This window comes from Lactuca sativa, chromosome 3 (assembly GCF_002870075.4).
Source record: "Lactuca sativa cultivar Salinas chromosome 3, Lsat_Salinas_v11, whole genome shotgun sequence".
Lineage (NCBI taxonomy): Eukaryota > Viridiplantae > Streptophyta > Magnoliopsida > Asterales > Asteraceae > Lactuca > Lactuca sativa.
In genome coordinates this window covers 183,793,923-183,814,856 of record NC_056625.2, presented here as the reverse complement: position 1 = coordinate 183,814,856, position 20,934 = coordinate 183,793,923, and the positions used below count along the sequence as shown (strand labels likewise).

General features: G+C 36.7%; 1 protein-coding gene across 1 annotated transcript; it reads right to left on the bottom strand.

Annotated features, from left to right (window-relative positions):
• Positions 1-17,781: 17,781 nt before the first annotated feature.
• Positions 17,782-20,202, bottom strand: LOC111914351 (uncharacterized). The gene is made up of 6 exons (XM_052769862.1): positions 19,866-20,202; positions 19,751-19,813; positions 19,399-19,701; positions 19,082-19,294; positions 18,221-18,985; positions 17,782-18,038 (listed from the first exon to the last, which is right to left on the bottom strand). The coding sequence occupies exons 1-6, from the start codon at positions 20,200-20,202 to the stop codon at positions 17,782-17,784; spliced, it is 1,938 nt and encodes a 645-aa protein (XP_052625822.1).
• Positions 20,203-20,934: the final 732 nt, after the last annotated feature.

The following is a 20,934-nucleotide window of genomic DNA, read 5'->3' as shown; positions in this document are numbered from 1 at the left end:
GGGAGACGCATCTCGATCATGCAACTTGATTGATTTGGGGAAACGACTAGGGATCTATATCAAGGAGGAAACCACGCGTCCTCATTTTTATGCATATCTTGACAGCTGCATTACTGAGCTGTCACAGGAATATGGCTACATGCAGGTCTAGGGTCATACTAGGGGGACCTGCGTTTATCGGACAGCCAAGGAGAATTCCTTCACATATCCTACTTATCTGTTGCTTCACTGATTGGTCGTTTCAACTATTTCTCACCACGAGGAGTGTGACAAGGTTCCTTCTGGCAACCTCTTGTACATGTGGTGTCTTACTCAGACTGAGGTTCACCTTAATCTTCTCTTTTCTCCCGCTCTCCATCTGTCTGGTGTGGCTCTAGGTACGATGCCTTTGATCAGGATTTGTGGTGGTCATTGGTTCACTTGATTGGCTATGTCTTACGAGGTTGATAGTAGCGGGATGGTCCCTATTCCTATTGGGGATATGGGTGCGACTGCTCTAGGGAAGATGTGGGTGTTGGTTGGAGGAGTTGGTCGGCAGTAGAGGGCTCCTGACGATGATATTGTGGAGCCCATTAGGAAGGTGGAGCCGAAGCATATCCCTAAGCCTGCCTTCGAGAAGTGTCAGAGACCTACGCATGCCGAGCCAGATCAACCGGAGCCGACTCTGTACGATGTGATGCGACATTTGGATACTATACAGGAGGAGCATCGCTAGATTATGGCTTCGATATTTGGGGTGAAGCAACACCTTGGGAGCCCAAATTCAACTGATTTATTGGTCTAGTCAATACTAATCACAGGTGATCGGGCTATGTTTAGTTGTGATTCAACCATTCAAGATGGAAATTATTATTGTTTTCTACTTCTAGACTATCAAATAAGGATCATGCAAATGAGAAGTGTTGGACGGCAGGATCATTCTAGCATATAGCCATTCTGAAATCCAGCAACCCAAGATACAGTTCAAACTATTCATCTCTCCCATAACTAGTCTATCATTAGGGTAATACTTTTAGTTATAGGTTTAAGGACAAACCTAATAGGAGTATATGTCCTAGGCTATAGTCGTAATTCCTAAGGAAGTACTAGTTCATAAAGCAAGTAGCTTTGATACCATTCTGACATACCTGCCCCGGTTGTCCGTGGAAGTGCCGAGGGGTGACAACAATACATAGATTACCCAAATCACAGAGCGCAATCTTTAAATACCTTTTCTTAATAATGATGTTTATTACGTGTGATAAATAAAAGAAGCCTATCTATCTTAAAGTTTAAATAAACATTCAATAAACTCTTTTGAAAACTTTTTAGGAATTTTTAAAATGATTATGATCGTTTTTCTCATATTCTTTGTGTCCTAGATTTTACTATGTTGTATCTTTTAAAGTTCCTTGTATGTTGAATCTTATGAGGTTTCCGAATACTTTGTCCTTTAAGGTTATGTATTATTTTCATAAATTATAATACATTCATTTTATCAATCTTATCTTCATATCTTTATAGGATACTTTACCAATCCTATCTTAGTATCTTTATAGGATTATTTTACTGATCCAATCTTACTAACTTTATAGGATATTTTATCAATCTTATCTTACTATCTTTATATTTTAGGATATTTTATTAATCCTAATATATTTTATTAACTTCTCGAAGGCATCCATCTAAGCAGTCGGATCTCTAAGGCTTTCGGCATGTATTACCATGAGCTCCCATAATCAACATTGTAGAATATAATTTCCCCTACACAATGCTTCATCGGATGTCGAATAACGAAACCTTATATAAAGAAAGTTATTATGCCAGGATTGTAGCTACCAATCGCAGGTGGGGGTGTCACACCCCGTATAAATCTATACATATCTTTCTGGCTCTCGCAAGATTATCACTTATAGGTTTTGGGTAGCTGAATTCAATCAAGGCTATAGGATGAATAATAACAACTCACTAACAAATGTAACTTTAGGTTTTTTATCTTTTCTTAAATTCTTTAACTTAATAACTCCTATAGTTATCCTGTATAATTGCTTTACTTTATATTTTATTTTATAAGATCTCATAATTATCTCTGTGTGTGTGTGTGTATATATATATATATATATATATATATATATATATATATATATATATACCCTGATTTTGGTTGAAAACAAGATATTTAAGAAGAGTAACGACTAGGTACAGTGCATACCCCTAAAATTGATCATCATTACTTCTAGGTACTAGGTTTTCCTAGCTCTTAGGCATAATATTATAGCTTACAACTAGGTAGAGTATCTATGGGTATATTATCCTAGTTTTTTCATGCTTTATATAACTACTAATATATATAATATTTTGATAAAGCAGTATGATAAGCATGTACCTCCCTTAAAACCTTTAAAATAGTAAAATGGAGTCGTGAACTTACCTTAGTAGCAAGATCGGGGATATCCTTGCTACTCCACCCGAAGCTTCGTGCCATTGAGAGGATTCCTGAGATAGATCAAGAGAGAGAGACAGAGAGAGATTTGGGTGTGAAGAATTCAGAAAGTGAGCACCTCAATTTATATTGCTTATGTGCCTCGTGCACACAACTCATGGCTCCATCCAAAGCTTGACAAAGTGTCCCACTTATGTTGGTCCACATCTCTCCAATCTTGATGAATTCGAGTGTCAGATGTGCGCGTCGAGCATGGCGCACACTTCGCGTGCAACACTAAATTTTCTATAAAAATTCATATCTTCCTTATATGAATCTTGTTTCTTACCCTCTTTATATTTTTTTGTAGTTCTCTACTAGTACTACAACTTTCCTTAAGGTTATGTTGTCAAATTTTAACTATTATTTTTAACTCGTATTTTATATTTTTTCAATAATTGCATATTCTTTATACTCACTCCGTTTTTGACATTTTTCTTTTCAAAGCTCTTTACTTTCGAAGTACTACGATTTTCCTTTTAATGGCGTAAGACAAAACTCAAGCAATTTCTTTATATATTTTTTATGTGGATTACGTTAATATCACATTTGATTTTTTTTACATTTTATAAAATCATAACTGCTCTAATCGGAGTCAGATTTTTACCAAGTTTATACCCTTGGGATCACGTTACTGTATACTCTACACTAACCATTATTACTAACTGTATAAATTTTGTATTACTCATCTTTGACCCTATTAACCTTTTTCTTACTTAAAATCATGGCAAATATGATCATATTTTTCCAAAATATGAAAAAACAATATTGTTACCATTTGTCGATGCTAATATCTAGTGAAGGTTGTTGACGAAAATTTTCCCCGTTGTCATTATGCGGAGGAATTTCGAGCCTTTTGCGAGCCTAAAGATAATAATTTTGAAGTTTATAGTTATGTGTGCAATCTATTATGTTTTATAAAGCTATTGTATTTACTAAAAACACTGTTTTTTTTATTTTCTTGTGTTGTGTGTCTGATAATTTTGTTACTTCAACACTTTATTGGGTTATGGATCTTGCATTATTATTGTAATTTGACATATGGGTTAGTAAGAGAGTCTCACGATATCCTACTTCTTCTGGTGAGTACCCTTAGTTGGTTTTTGGGAAAATTCAGGAGTGGTATTTTAAGAGTGATAGTGAGAGTGCGTCGCGATTTCCCTCTTGTTCCATGCGAATCCTTAGTTGGAACTAAGGCAACATTTGGGGTGGTCCCCTGGTAGGTATGGCTTTTTTTTCTTTTGATGGTTATAAGGGTTAGTGGGAGCGTACCACTACTTCCCCATTCTTCTAAGGAGTACCCTTATTTGATAGTATGGAAACATTATAAGGTTATCTATAGGGTTTTCCTTCGGAAGGTATGGTTTTGTTACTTTTATAAAAAGAAATGCTCATTACTAATGGGGATCAACACCATGTACTTTCATTGCATATTACATAACTATCTTGGCCATAATGATATAATTTTTTGCGAATAGACACTACATAGGAATGTCATATAGGATAATAATGATGGTGTTTTGTGACATCCCCAATTTCACGGTCAGTTTTAAAAAAATATATATGCTTATTTAATTCATAGTATAAAACTTAATGGAATTTGTTCCCAAAACAGAATATATTTCCGAAGAAACATTTTTTATTTATATATAAAAACTTTGGGATGTCATAATTCGATACAGATACATAAACATACAAATGTTTGATCAGTCCTTACAACAATTTATTATACTATGGCCTACAAACTCCTCCATCACTCAACATCCTTGGGTCTTTGTACCACTACCTGTGATAAAAAGAATTTGAGTGGGTCAGGCTTGGGATCTTGGTGAGCACATTGGGTTTTCAACCCACAATAATTAAGTTTTTTAATTATATATTGCACATAAAATAATTTACCCGATTACCCATTCTCGTTATTCTCACATATTGATCCTAAGCTATTGATCTGAAGGGACCTATCCTAAGGATGATCATCATCAAGGAGTACACAATATTGCTTCGGGGGGTTCCTTTAGCAATATATGTCAATAAGGCAACCATGGGGGTATGTAAAATGAAAAAATAGTTCATTAACACCTACAGGTTGCGAGTCTTCCAACATTCCACTGGACTGTCTAGTATAATATGTGGTCATCATTTGTACTCTGCTAGATGATTGGTTCGTTAAGAGTCAAGGCCTCCCACTCATCATTTCATTTTTCATTACCCAACACTACCATATATATATATATATATATATATATATATATATATATATATATATATATATATATATATATATATATATATATATATATATATATTATAGGCTTAGGTTATTCTATTCTAACTAATTATTGTGTGGACGTAGGGAAAATGATATTCTTTGAGAATGATAAAGAAAATATGTTGTTTGATAATATAAATACGTTGAATCTTACATAACTATTCTCATTAACACACATTCTCACTAATTAAATCATCTATAAGGTTATTATACACTTATTATTATTATTATTCTCATTTCTGTCACAATGTTGTCAGAATGTTTATTGGGTCGTATTCTGTCAGAATAAAAATGAGTGAAAAACGATGTGTGAGAACAAAAATAAATAATAATTAGCAAGAATGCATGAAAATGACGATATTTTTGTAAAGTCGAACGTATTTGCATTTCTAAACAAGTTATTCTCTTAGTAATTCTCATAGTATAACATTGTCCATACATCCACACAATAATTAGTTAGAATACTTGAACCTAGCTCTCTCTCTCTCTCTCTCTATATATATATATATATATATATATATATATATATATATATATATACATACATACATACATACATACATATAGAATTATAACCAATAAAATCATATTATTTCATCTAGCACAAAACATAGATTAATGTACACATAGCATTTAATCTCCTAGATACTTTATATTTATGTGTAAGCTGAAAGTAATTATGCACTCACTCATTAAAGTGGATGACTAGAAAGTTGGGGAGCACTTCACTTCTGTATTTAGCTTATCCTAGTAGCACTCCAAATCAGGTAATTACCATTTGAACCGTTGAAATGAAAAATATAGCATAATGGTCCCATAGTATGTGGGGCTTACTCCAGGAGTACGCTTAGCGTACTAAGGATGAATGATCCCAGAGGGTGACCATGTACGCGGGGCGTACATGACAGAAGAACAAAATCCTATTTCTCAGACTTGACACCAATTTAAACATCCTTAAGCCTCTTGGACCAAACCCTAATCAACCTTTGTACCCTCATTTCGACCTTTTACCCCCGAGTTTCCTTGTGAGAGTGTTCTTGAGCTTAAAGAGTGTATTTGTGGCCATTTTACAGATTATTCAAGAGGAAGAAGTTAGTGAGCAAGCTTGGTGTGGCATTAAACTTCAAGATCCAACATCTATTTCACCTTGAGGAGCTTCTGGAGGTATAAAGTTTTAATCTTGCCATCTTATTCATTAGATTGAGCTAGGGTTTGCTTTATTATCTTGTTTGTGTTCATGGGTCATCTCTTGAGAGTTTAAGCAACTCCAAAGTTTAGGAAGAGTAAATCTAAGGTCCCTTAGTTCATTCATACCATAAATATGCAGTCTTGATGGGTGTTTTGACCTCATTCATGAGTTAAGACCCTTGGAAAGACCATGGGGTGCCCAAGGCACTTGGTTGTAAGACAATGTGGGGGTGTCGATGGCATTCTAGGTAAAGACCATGGGGGTGCCCATGACACTTGGTTATAAGACCATGTAGGGGTGCCCATGGCATTCCATGTAAGAGCATGGGGGTGCCCATGGCACATAGGTGTAAGTCTATGTGGGGGTGCCCATGACATCCTGGAGTAAAACCCTGGAGGGTGTCCAGGGAATCCTTATATGTTTATATGCATGGCTTTTGTGATTGATACGGATTATATGATTATGTGGATTATGTAGGGTATGCTCTTGGGAACTCACTAAGCATTAGCTTATAGTTTGTTGGTTGTTTCAGGTACTTTAGGATCTAAGGTCAAGGGCATGGCATAATGGCGCGACATGCACTCTCTGGAATTTTGTTTTGGGACACTCTGATTTTGTGAATGGTTTATCTGATGTTATGGATTTTGAAAACAATTGTGATTGGAATTTTATAATTTATGGAAATTAATTCTTTATTTAAAATTGAAAAAAATTATTGAGATTTTGGGTTGTTACAAGTTGGTATCAGAGCCTTGGTTTGAGGGATTCGGGCCCACTCTCGGGTGTGTCAGGACTCCAACTAAGGATATGGTAAAAAAAATTGTTATCAAAATCAAAGTTAAAACTTCTTAAAACTGAAAAAGGGAGAGTGCAACACGCGTAATCAGTCCAGCTCAAGTAACTGGCTCACTAATATGTTAGCCATGATATACTAATATTTGGATTATGATAGTCGGATAGATTTTGCTATGTGTATGTTTTTAAAATTGTATACGGTTAGGATCTTATAGCCTTAGAATGATTGAGTTGGATTTATTTCTTGTTCCTTGTCCCGTTGTTGTCCTAGGGTAGAGTTTGTTATTCGAAAGTCTATTTGATCCTATTCTGTGTATAATTTGCATGCATAGGGCAACCTATTATGATTGATTTGAGTTCTGCTTTGATGGGATTGAGCAAATATTAGGATAGCCTAGCATTTGAGCTATGCAGTAGCTTGTGAGATATTTTTTGTTATGGGATGAATTAGAGCTATCATGTAGAGCCTTGGGGAAGGTACAGGTAGGTGTGGAAGGTAGTATTGGGCTCGTACTTCTGAAAGCACAACACCTATACCCGAACTAATGTTAGATCTGGAAGCTCTTAGGAGAACCGATGTGGAAGGATTCCCTTTTTGAATATCATGATCATTATGTATTAAGGTATTTCAGTGATGTATGGTGATGACACGTCATGAAGCAGGGGGATCGGGATAAGGATTAGGATTTGGATCTGGGTCGGGCTACACTACTAAGCCCATTGATGAAAGGTTGCGTGAGTTTATCGCAACCGACGTTACGAGGGGTATTCTTGATGCTACCCCAGTGATCTTCGGGACCGTCAAGGAGGGGATGATGGTGATCATGGAGGAGGGTCTCAGGTCTTTCTGATCCGAGATTGCTACAGGCCAGGTCGGGACCCGAACTCCCTCATTTCACTAGTTCAAGGCATGTGGGGCGCCTGAGTTCTTTGGGGTCAGGGACCCCATTGTTATTCGACATTGGGTGGAAGACATGGAGAATGCCCAATGCACGAGCTCTTGCCCCGAGGCGGAAAAAGTGGCGTTTTCTTCATGTATGTTGAGGGACCGAGCCAGGGATTGATGGGAGGAGGTGGCCCACCTAGTGGGATCAGCTGGAGTGGTTGAGATGTCATAGGAGGAGTTTGTTAGACGTTTTGAGTTGGAGCCTGCACCATCCATCGAGGTGCAACGGATTGTGAGGGAGCTCCAGGAGCTACAGCAGACCACCAAGACTATGGCAGAGATCACCACCAACTTTTGGGAACGAGCATTATTGATCCCGTAATATGTTGTGGATGAGGATATGAGGAGGACAAGGTATCATTCCATGCAGTGGGATGATATCCATGAGTTTGTGAGGTTTTCAGGGTGCAAAACCCTGAATGAGATGGTGGAGAAGGCCCGAGAGCGGGAGATAGAGTTGGAGCATCGCATAAAGCGGAAGCCAGAGCAGGTCCAAACAGTTGTAGATCTGACTAAATAGCCTAAGACCTCTGATTCTTCCAGTAGGGCTAGTAGGGCCATGGTAGGTGTGCCAAGTACGATAACCCGCACAATAGGGCTTGTCGAGCAGCGGGCTTGGGATGTTACATGTGTGGACATCATGGCCACATGAGCAAGGGATTCCGCAAGAAGGGCTTTATTTGTTTCCACTGCAACCAGACCGGCCATAAAAGGGCCGATTGTCCGAGGTTGCAGGGAGGAGGAGCAGTGGAAGCGCCTGCACCCACCATAATGAGGATCACTGATGGCCACCCTGTCAAGGCGAAAGCTCATGCGGTGAAGACCCACGCATTTCAGCTCACCACAGAGGAGGCTTGAGTTGCACCAGACGTTGTGGCTGGTACATAATCTATTTTTCCTATTTGATATTATTTTTCATGTTTATATGTATATATGTTCACTTGTATAGGGACGCTTTTGGTCAATGGTATGTTGGATCATGTTCTTTTTGATTCAGGAGCTACCCAATCACTCATATCTTGCGCTTAGGAAGAAGTTTCGATATATGTTGGGGACTTTGGATTCCCTGTTGGAGGTTAAGATTGCTGATGACCGCACCGTGAGTGTTGCGAGGTTATTTCAGGACTGTGTCCTAAATGTGTTTGGGGAGATGTTTCGTGTTGATTTTGTTCCGATACCATTGCGAGGGTTGAAGGTGATCGTCGGGATGGACTGGTTGGGGGCCAATGGGGCCATGATTGACTGCGAGCGCTATCTAGTGAGAGTTCGAACCCCAAGTTGGGGAGAGATGGTTATTTATGGGGAGAGGGCATCACAGGGGCCAACCCTCTATTCGGCTACGAGAGCGAGGAGACTTCTCCATCAGGGTTGTTTTGGATTTTTGGCATACATCTCAGATACGAGGGTTGAGTCCATGACAGATTTGGATAGTGTACCAGTTATACGGGATTTTCGGGATGTCATTCCTGAAGAGTTGCCTAGGGCGCCTCCAGAAAGGCAAATAGAGTTTCACATTTATTTGGTGATGGGTGCCTCTTTAATAGCTAAGGCATTGTACCGGATAGCTCCGCCCGAGATGCAGAAGCTGTCTACGCAGCTTTAGGAGCTGCTAGACCGAGGGTTTATTCGACCGAGCAGTTCCCCATGTGGAGCACCAATCCTGTTCGTGATGAAGAAAGACGGTTCACAAAGGATGTGCATGGATTATCGGGAGCTCAACAAGCTAACGATGAAAAACCGTTATCCGCTTTAGAGGATCGATGATTTGTTTCATCAGTTGCAGGGTGCATCTTGGTTTTTCAAGATCGATCTTCGGTCGGGGTACCATCAGATGAGGATTAGGGATGAGGACACACTGAACACAACTTTCAGGACTCGGTATGGTCACTATGAGTTTGTGGTGATGCCATTCGGGTGCACCAATGCCCCTGGAACATTCTTGGACCTCATGAGTAGGGTGTGTAGGCCGATATTGGATTGGTATGTGATCGTTTTTATTGATTATATCTTGGTCTATTCTAAGACCAAGGAGCAACATGAGCAACATCTGAGGGAGGTACTGGAGACACTGAGGACAGAAATGCTTTATGCCAAGTTCTCAAAGTCTAATTTCTGGTTGCGAGAGGTGCATTTTTTTAGGAACATCATCAACCAAGAGGTTATTTTGGTTGATCCAGCCAAGGTTGAGGCAGTGATGTGGTGGGAAGTACCAAAGAATCCATCTGATATCCGTAGCTTCTTGGGCCTAGCTGGGTACTATCAGAGATTCATCTAGGATTCTTCCAAGATCGTCGTACCTTTGACTCGCTTGACCTAGAAGAATGTGACTTTTCAGTGGATCTCGAACCAACAGTTGGCTTTTGAGACCTTGAGACAGAGATTATGTGAGGCCCCGATTCTAGTACTACCCAAGGGACTTGACAACTTGGTGGTGTATTGCGATGCATCGATCTCAAGGTTAGGTGCGGGTTTCATGTAGAGAGGGCATGTGATCGCGTATGCTACGAGGCAGCTGAAGCCTCATGAGGCAAATGACCTCACTCACAACCTGGAATTGGGGGTGTTTTTGTTTGTCCTCAAAATTTGGAGGCAATACTTGTACAGAGTTTGGTGCACCATCTATACTGACCACAAAAGTTTGAAATATTTGATGGATCAAAAAAACCTGAATATGCAGCAGAGGAGGTTGTTGGATGTATTGAAAGACTATTATTGAGAAATTTTGTACCACCTGAGGAAGGACAATGTGGTGGTCGATGCCTTGAGCTGCAAAGCGGCGAGTGCTCTGATTAGAGATGTTTGTTTAAGGATGAAGATGATTTCCTCCTTATTGGATATGATCAAGGAGGATCAGGTGGAGGGTTTGAAGAAAGAGAACTGGAAGATAGAACAGATTCAGAATTAGATTCCCTTGTTTGTTCAGGATGGTCGGGGACCTTTGATATAGTGTGGCCAAGTGTGGGTACCAGTATCTTGGGGAGTGAGACATAAGATCTTTAAGGAGGCACATAAGTCCAAGTTCTTTGTACATCCGAGGGCTACAAAAATGTATACAAATTTGAGGTTGAGTTATTGGTTTCCCTGCATGAAGTGGGATGTCGCATGGTTTGTGGAGCGGTGCTTGACCTGCAGGAAGGTCAAGGCCGAAAATCAGAGGCCTCATGGAGAGGTCCAGCCGCTGCCCGTTCCCATGTGGAAATGGGAAGAGATCATGATGGACTTCATCATGAAGTTATCGAGGATGGCGAGGGGCGTCAATTCCATTTGGGTCATCGTTGGTAGATTGATTGCACCATACTATCGACTGGTAACAACGACATGTTATTAAACCGGATTTATATTAAGGTATCATGTGATTAATTGCACCATACTATCGACTGGTAACAACGACATACGAATGGTCGTAATAACGGAATGACGTTTGGCACCCGCAGACCTGCAGGTCCGGCTGTAGCTAGCAGCAAGGTGTAGGATAGTCAATCCAGTACAGATCTATACGCAAACTCACGCTCTCCCTCCAAGAGAATTTTAGCTACAACTCGGGCCATGACATTTAAGGCATGCTCCGATACATTGGATCACAAATGTTAACGTATTCATGTATATGTAATGTAATGTTACTTATTCTAGTATCGTTTTATATGTTCTCTTCCTAGTATAGTTTTATATGTTCTCTTTCTAGTATAGTTGTATATGTTCTCTTTCTAGTATAGTTGTATATGTACTCATAGTAATAAGTATTGACTCATGAATGAACTGACTCATTGATCTAGAAATTGTAGTAGTATGATCCTGTGTTACCCCGATGGTAACTTACTAATGATGTGACTAATACAAATGAATATGGAAGTACTTTTATGTCTATATATGTACATTTGATATATAATTAATATTAAAACGACCTTCGGACGGCTACCCGAAATCCCACCAGACCACATCGAAATCGAGAAAAAGGAAATAGGGCGGATGGCCTTCCTAAGCCCTTTAAACATTGCTTATATATCTATACATATATGGGCATGCAATTTATAAGAAATATAACAAAGTTTAAATAAAAGTATTTGATAAGTAAAAGAGTTTGTAAAGCAGTTTGAAGTAAAACAGTTTGATAAACAGTTTGAACAGTAAGAAAATCATTGGTTTTGTAGTTATTAATCACATGTGATTGATGTAATAACTATAAGTATTTAACTTGTATTCCCCCCCCCCCCCCATAAAAGCATTTAAAACATTAAAAGTATTCCAAAGGATAATTTCTAGGCATTTGTTTAAGGCTAATGAGGACCCTAGGCACACTTTGGTGCCCTTGTTTGGTGTTTACAGCCTATGAGTATTCCCTTGACCGTAAACTCACTTTAAGGGGGTGCTTTTGATGTTTAAAGTCCAAAATTTAGCTAGGAATAAATGGGGGTTAATGTCTAAAGCTTTAGGAGTGGTTAGGGCACATTTTGGCCCTTGAATTTGGAGTTCACGGTCCAAGAAGTTCTTGGGCCGTGAACACCCTAAGCTTGGTGTTTTTGATTGTTTTCTAGCCTCAAATATACATATATACAATCCTAAGCTAGTTACATAACAAGGAAATGGGAATAGGAAGCATTTATGCCTCTTTTTGGAGTTTACTCCCCAAGAACATTCTTGGGCGGTAAACTCCCGAATCTCACATATTTGACATATAATCTATGTTATTAAGCGTATAATAAGCATTATAAAACAACTAGAGAAGTGTACTCACGATTTGGGATGAAAACCCGAAGATCCGTGAGAGAGAAAATGGCTTTTCTCTAATTGGAAATGTGAATAATGAATGAATTTAGTTTAGAAATCTATTTATAGTCCTGAGATATTTTGGCAGAAAATATTTTTATTCCTGAAATGATCTCTAATATAACAGAGTGTTGGAATAACAGTGTTGCACAAAACCAAGATGCATCCACTCTCCTGATATTTATTGAAGTGCAAATCCCGAACTACCAAACTTATACGAAAAAGTCTGAAAATTGACTATGACTGTTATAACTTCTATTGAAGTGATATTGTTTGTACAGAGTGGAAATTTCGGGTTGTCACACTTACTTTATTATTTGTCATGACTAATGATAGTCAAGATTCCTCAACAATCCGAACGTCTACATCAAGATCTATCAAGTAAGAAGCAACCATGTAAGATCATATTGGAGGTAGGGTCCGTTTGGTATACAAAGTATACTATTTGGAAATCTCTTTTGAAACACCTCACTGAATCTAGCATTGGCATCACCAACATAAGTAGATCAATCAGTAATATGACTTGGAATCACTAACAAATCTTATTTATAAATTCATAACAACTACTATGAATATAAATATAAGTTACAATGAAAGCAATATTAGTGTAGCTTAAATTACATATATTTTCTTAAAAAAGTTCGGAAATTGCACTGGCAGAACTCCAACTCGATAGCTCCTAAGTATCGGGCTCTCAGGTACCTCACAGCTTCGCTTAGATACCCTAAACACTAAGAATTTTTTGGGCCAAATGCAGAAATATCAGAGAGAGAAGTATGGAATAGTGTGGCAAAGAGAATGGGTAGCATACAATATTTATAGGCTGAAATCTTGGGAGATATGTCGCGCCCAGACAAGAGGCGCACAATGCCTAGGCTTGGCCAGCCGTCCTAGCATGCCACACGTGTCAAGTAGGCAGTGGAGTGACGTGGCAGCTTCTAGAAGCCTGAGCGTCGCGCGCACTGCACGATATGGGAAACTTCACAAATTCGTAACTTCTCTGGACTAACTCCGTTTTTTATGTTCTTTACGTGTAGCTATCGACGAGATCTGCAACTTTTATTTACTTTATGTCGGCTAATTCTCACTTTATTTTTATTTATTATTTTAGAAGGCTTAGACTGCTAAACTTTGTTTAAAATTCATATTTTTTCATACGACATCCGTTATCGTCTGTCTTCATATTGATGGACTCCTATTAACGAGATGTTCAACTCTCGTTTAGATTGTTTCGACTCAAACTCAACCGATTCTAATTTCGATTTCTTTACTCACATTGTTGCGCTGAAACTTCTAAAAATCATAACTTCTTCATATGAAGTCAAATTTGGACATTCTCTATACGCACGTTCTTGGTTTTACGATTAATATGACTTTCATTTAGATTACTTAAGCTCATAAGCAACCTAACTCCAATTCACTATTTACAACGCTCTGTGTCGTATTGGGTTGTACTTGAAACATCAAATGAACATAACTTCTTCATACGAAATCAGATATAAGTATTCCTTATATCTCCAGAATCTTCATTACTACTACTTCAACTTTTATAAAGGCTACTTATCCTATTTAATAATTTATTTTAATATTCGTTTTAACCCTATTTATTAAGTTCTCACGTAATATTGTATACGCATATTATAAACACCTAAATCACATAGATTCAAACAATTTCCTTTTTGTTTATTCATTAGATGATTACAATTGTTGATTAACATCAATTACACATTTTATCAATGTCTAGCGAGAAACGCAGGAGTTACATGTTTGTACATATTTGACAAACTATAATTCCAAATTTTTAGTTAGATACTAGTCTATCATATTTTTTTTCTTTCTAAATGCCTTTGGCTTCCTGATTAAACAGTTTGCTAAGTAATGACTGGATCCTTCGAAGAGCTTTGTGCTAAAGGTTTGCTCACGAGTTGTCTTTTCCTCCATGATAGTTGTTTGCCAATGTGATTTAGGAATGGCGTGCAATTGCGTTGGCATGTTATCTTTTTCATCGATTAAGTTTACGTGTGTAACAAACCAAGTGTGTTTTGATCCGTATGAGGCCAACTTGTGGGTTGGGGGGTTATGTTGCTCATGTGCTTGGTGGGATATTGGCCGACTTCTCATGCACTTAGGGTCTATTTGTCATTCCCTTGGGGTACATGGAGAACTTTGTCGTGCCGATTTATGCTTGTCTTTGTTCTTTTTTTGGGAGGCGACCTCTTTCTCTTTGTTAAGTTTTGCTACTTGTTGTATAGGATGTATGTTATTTACATGTCCACTATTTTTGTTGTAGTGTTAATTAGCTTTTCCACCACAACTATTGACACTACAATAAAATTATGATTTGTCTACCAAAGAAATCTGTAGCAAAAAGTTGAAATTCTTAGCTAAACATATATAATTATGGAATTCGCAATGAAATTTCTCAATGAAATTCTATAGATATATATTTTGTAGCAAAATGTTTAGCTGCAGAATTATAGTTACGTAGCAATTTTTCTACGACCATTGCTACGACGTCTATTTTGTTACAATTTAAGTTCCGTAGCATTTCCGTAGCAAATTCAATAACAAAATTTCCATAGCAATTATTGTAGCAATTTTTGTGTGACAAATTCCATAGCAAATATATCCCATAGGAAAGTTTCCATAGCAATCCGTAGAAAAATCTGTTGCAGTTGTAACAACGCATTCTTGGTTGATTGTTTAGTGGCATGTTCATGAGCATATTTTGAACTCCCCATGGGTTGGCTATGTCTGTATATATGTAATCCCCATTGCTCATTTTGAACCGTTGTGATCAATCCAATACAAACAACTCATTTCACATAAAAATGCATATTTTCATTTGACACTGTTACAACCATTGACAATGTACGTAGCTTCCTTGCCTTTAAGTGTAAATGTATCTTAAAACTAAAACTCAACTTAATATTTTAGTAACGAAAAATATTTTTGTAATGCTAAAAAAAGCATTGAATTAATTTACATTTGCAATTTCATAATTTAGATTGAGAGTGGGCATTACTAAAATCAATATGGTGAACAATTAATTTCATCATTTGCTGACAATAGTATATTGTTAATGACATACATATTGCGAATGACATACTTATTGTTAATGACAATGAATTTATCAAAAATCCTAACACGAAAATTTCATCCATAACTACTATTTTAAGATTATAATTCTCTTCACTATCAAGTTCATCCTATTTAGTATTTCCAACACGAAAATCCCATTGATTAGGGGTAGACCTAAGGCCATAGAAAGCTTAATGTAAGGTTTTAGACCTACAACGACTAAAATGCCCTTGACCAACAAAAACTTTACATTATAGCAGTGAATCTGTAAAACAAATATTCAATTAGTTACATTAATTTTGGTTCACTTTAGATTGTATTCAAGCTTCTCAATCGTCTTTTACGCATCAAATAACTAAAACACCCTTTACTAAACATAATCTTCACATTAACTTCAGTCTTATTAATTGGTTTGTTGTTTTAAGGTAGCATGCTATCTAGAATGACTTCTTAGACCCCTCAGGACTACTAAAATATGTTATTCTAAATACGTTGTTTTTATCATAACTTTTATTCTGATTCAAATATTACGCAATTGAGCCAAGAATCAGATTCTACATAATGGAGCAACCTTGTAAATCTTGTCCCTTTTTTTCTCCCACTATCTCAATAAGATGTTGGCTCGTGATACATGATGGAATGATGCTAAAAGAAGATTTGAGAAAAAGAAGTGGAAGAATCAAATAAATGAGGGGATTGTGTAAAACGTTAGACTTTATGAAATAATTCAAAAAGAAAGTTGGTTGGATCCCAAGTCATAAATTTAAAGGTGATTACATTATCTACCTGATAATCAGAGAATTCATTCCAATCAACTTTAATCAACTAAACCTATAATGTTGGCATCACTAAACATGAAGTTTGATATACCTTTTCGAACAACACAGTAACTTTTATATCTGGGGTTGCGATTCAGAGATACAAAAAGACGAGACCGTAGGTCCTGTTTGTTTACCTCTTAATTGAAAAATTAAGAGGTAACCTCTTAAAAATTCAGATATAGCTTGTTTGTTAGCATCTTATTTTTTGCCTCTTAATTTTTTAAAAAACCTCTTAATATTTCAGATATAGACTAGAGTTTGAAAAAAAAAAATAAGAGACAATTGTTCCTTTTTTACCCATCGCTCCTCCGCTCTTTTTATTTCTCACAGTCTGCTTTTCCCTCCCAACCTTCTCCAACAAAACGCCTATGAGACCCTCGGTGAAACATCTTGTGCGAGACCCACCTCCGACATTCACGCTCCTCCATCACCAACAACGACTCTGCAGTGAACCCTGAATCTTTCCCTCTCTCATTCTACTTCACTCGACGCATCTTACCTTCTCCCTTCCACTGCTAGTCGGACCTGCAACCCTCCATCATCGTTGGCGCCTCTGCCTCCGCCATCGCTTCCGCTAGTCCCGCCACCAGTGAAGCCCTCCACTTCCATGAAATCTCATCGACAACATTTAGGTAAAAAAGTTATTTTGTTCCTTCAAGGGGGTGTTTGGTTTAGCTTTTTAGAGGCCAAAAGATCTTTTTGGAAAAGTTACAAAAAGTCAGATTTTCCTGACTTTTCCAAAAAGTTGATATTCCTTCTTTGCAAAATCCAAAAGTAGCTTTTAGAAGTTTTTTGCCAAACATTTTTTGCCTATGATCTTTTTCTAAAAGGCCTTTTGGCCATTCAAAAGCTAAGCCAAACACCCCCCAAATCTCATCGAAAGCAAGCTTTTTCCTTTTGTTCTTGCCCTAAAAATCTTGAATAGTTCGTGCCCTAAAAATATTGAATTGTTGGTTCTTGCCCTGAATCGGGTTCCAGTAGCTCCTCTAAATCAGTTTTGATCTATGACTCGTTCCCTTTTATAATAATCTCTCAAAATTTGATCTCTATGATTGTTTGTTTGATCATATCTTTTGTTAATTGATGAATTTGATTTCTATTATCAGGGCCGGTTCTGAGGATTCAAATGCCCATGACGAAACGGATAAAAAAAGCCCTTAAACCTTAACGTGTAACAATTTAAGGAATTAAATTACGTAAACTAATTTTTTTATTAAAATGACGATAAACCTTATAGCAATAAATATATCAAAATCATAGTATTCTAATGACTAATAACATATCCTAACAGCTAACCGACGATCATTGAACCTCTCCTAGCATTCTTGATTGCAAATTGGTTGATCAACTCTTCGTAGTCTATACTCTCTAAGATTTCGTTCTCGATAGATATCATCGCCAAACCGCTAAGTCTTTCTTGGGTCATTGTGGAGCGTAAGTAAGATTTCACAAATTTCAATTTGGAAAACTCCTTTCTGCAGATGCGACCGTTACTGGAATAGTCAACAATATTCTATATGCAATGCTTGCATTTGGGAAATAATCAAGTTCTTTCAAAAACTTCAAAACATATATAGGGTTGCTAAATTCATTGGTTTCCAATGTCTCAAATAATTTCAACTCCATATAAAGTTCCTCGGCATCAATATCTGATCTTTCTTCAAACTTGAGTGCTTTTTCAAGACGATAACAATATAACTTAAGATCTTTATCTTCAATTCCCCTCAAATTATGTGGAAATAAAAAACCAAATACTTTATCATACTCTTTGAATTGTTCAAATCTTGTCTCAAGAGAAGAAATAGTTTGATCAACAATGTATAAGAAATAATTGACTCTGAAATTCTCTTCAGGTGTAAATAAAACTTCTTCGCTACTTGAACTCTCATCAAACCTTTTTTCCTTTCAATCAAACGCTTTTGTGGAAATATTGGATCAATACCTATTTCAATAGCAATCTCGTTAGCTTCAACAATCGCTTTTGAAAAACCAATCTCTCTATAATCCTTGAAGTGCCCAATCAATTTGTTTATTTCTGTAATGGCATTATCAAGATGCATATCCTTTGATTGTAACTTCTTACTCACACTATTCACACGGTTTAGTACTTCATACCAAACAACAGTTGATACCAAAAATTCAAAGTCACTAAGTTCTTTTTCTGCTAGTGAAGTTGCTTCACTTGCAATTGCAGCAGCATTATCTTTTTCTCCAACTTGAAGTAAAGCTTCCCGTACATCCACAAGTTGCAGTTTAATAGCTTTTACACTCTCAACTCGACTTTCCCAACGAGTTTGACATAATGACTTAAGACTCCAAGCTTTAACATTATCTTTCAAAATTTCCCACCTCTTAGTAGAATTTGCAAAGATAGTATAAATACGTTGGATGAATCCAAAAAAGTTCTTTCCTTTGACACACTTGTTAGCCATATCACATAATGTTAGATTAATAGAATGGCAACCACAAGGAGTGTAAAATGCTCTAGGATTTATATCGAAAAATCTCTTTTGCACTCCTTGGTGTTTTCCTTTCATGTTTGCTCCATTATCATAGCCTTGACCACGCATATCATCAACTTGAAGACCAAGAGACTTTAACTCCTCAAGTGTAATATCAAATAATTCTTTTCCGGAGGTATCATCAACATTCAAAAAACCTAAAAAAGATTCCTCGATAGTAACAAAATTATATGATAACTTTAAATACCTTACTATTATAGTCATCTGTTCTTGGTGACTTGAATCGGGAGTACAATCAAGTATGATTGAGTAGTACTTTGCTTCCTTTATCTTCTTGATAAGTTCTTTTTTAAATTCTTCAGCTAGCAAAGATATTAGTTCGTTTTGGATTAGGTGGCCAAGATAATGCACATGAAGTCCTTCACTTGTGATGCGTCGCACATGCTCTTTGATAACCGGGTCAAACTCTTCCAACATTTCAATGACACCCAAAAAAATTTCATTACCTGTTAAATACAATTAACAAATAAGAAGTGGAATCGGTCATCATAATTAAAAAAAAAAAGATTGTTGGTGGAACTGGAACAAATAAAATTCAATTTATAGTTACCTTTTTGATACAACTTTTCATTGGATCCGCGAAATGCTAAATTATGTTTAGCAAGAAACTTCACAACTGCAATAATTATTAAAAGCACTTGTTTCCAGTAATCTCTTTCTTTCTTGAACTGCTCATGCTGAACTTTATCAATTGTTTCGTTCAAGTTCAATCTTTTACGCATGTCAAACCACTTATTCCTATTTGTAAGATGATCCAATGAAATTTCGTGTTCTTTAACCCTAGTGGTAACATGGTGCCAATCTGCATAACCTTCACCATCCAATTTACCTTTCGAAATCCCTTTTCTAAACACTTTACAACAAAAAAAAATACCCTATCTAGCTCTTTCGAATATACTAACCATTCTCTATCACACTTCTCCAAATTTGATAAAGTTCTTGTATATAAAGCTGTAGAAAATCGTCTACCAAATTTATCATAGGGACCATACATAATACTATTATCTCTTTAAGGACCTTTTTCAACCAAATTTTTAATCTCATCAGAATTAAGTTTTTCCCACCTTCTTGGATCATATATAACAACAATCTCTTTAACAGGCTCATGCTTTTCTATCTCCTTTACTTCTACATGCTCTTGATCTTCAATGTGCTCCTCAACATGCTCTTCAATGTGCTCTTCAAAATGCTCTTCAATGTGCTCTTCAACAGGTTGTCTATGGATAAACTTATCTAGAGCACCGGCGTCAACCTTTCTCTTTTCGTCATCTAGTTTTCTCTTTTTACGTTTTTGATAACCGGATGGTTGTTTAGACTTCATCACTACAAGTTCATTATTTTCAACTTTCAACATTCAAGCAATTACAATAAACATAATTTGATAACAATTTTACAATAAACATAAACTTATAATTTAAACTACTAAACTGATTTCTATGAATCTTATAAAGTATAAACTAATATATTCATTCACTATTCTATTAAACTGGTTTCCATAGTAGATAAACCGATAATAAAATATTAAATTCATTCAATATTCAATTAAATAGATAATCTATGAAAATATGAATCATTCAAGTATGCAATTGACAACTATAAACTTGATAATCCTACCTGATTGGCTAATAATCCTTAATTTCCCAATTCTCATAAATCAATTTCTCATAAATCTTAATATATTACCTGTTCGTCTAGACGTTTACCCTTACTGAATCGTTGAGTTGCTGTCTAGTCGTCAACCCTTGGTGATCACTTTTTTTTTTGTTTTTGTGAACAAACGAAATTGATGACTAAATTACGCTGCCGACTTCTGTTTCATACTTTCATGCCTTTGTTTTGTTCCATGCTTTTCTCCCAAATTATTGGGCTGCCGATGCAAATAGTATATACTAAAAAAAATTTGGGCCCTGTTCCTATGCACATGTTGCACTTGGGCTAAGCCGGCCATGTCTATTATATGTTATTGAGCGATTGATTATAAAAAAAATATATATATTTGTGTTTACACTCTAGGAACTTTGCTTATTATATACTGTTTTGGAATTTAGAATTCTCGTGAAATTAGCTCTCAGATTTGTTTATTATA

What these genes read in the sequence shown, in the direction of transcription:
- LOC111914351 (XM_052769862.1), bottom strand. Translation starts at nt 20,202, where the DNA reads ATGTTGAAAGTTGAAAATAATGAACTTGTAGTGATGAAGTCTAAACAA. An exon ending in GAGAAGTGTGATAGAGAATG is followed by an intron (nt 19,702 to 19,750) that starts GTTAGTATATTC and finishes TTTGTTGTAAAG; the next exon opens with TGTTTAGAAAAGGGATTTCG. An exon ending in TTTGATTGAAAGGAAAAAAG is followed by an intron (nt 18,039 to 18,220) that starts GTTTGATGAGAG and finishes GGGGAATTGAAG; the next exon opens with ATAAAGATCTTAAGTTATAT.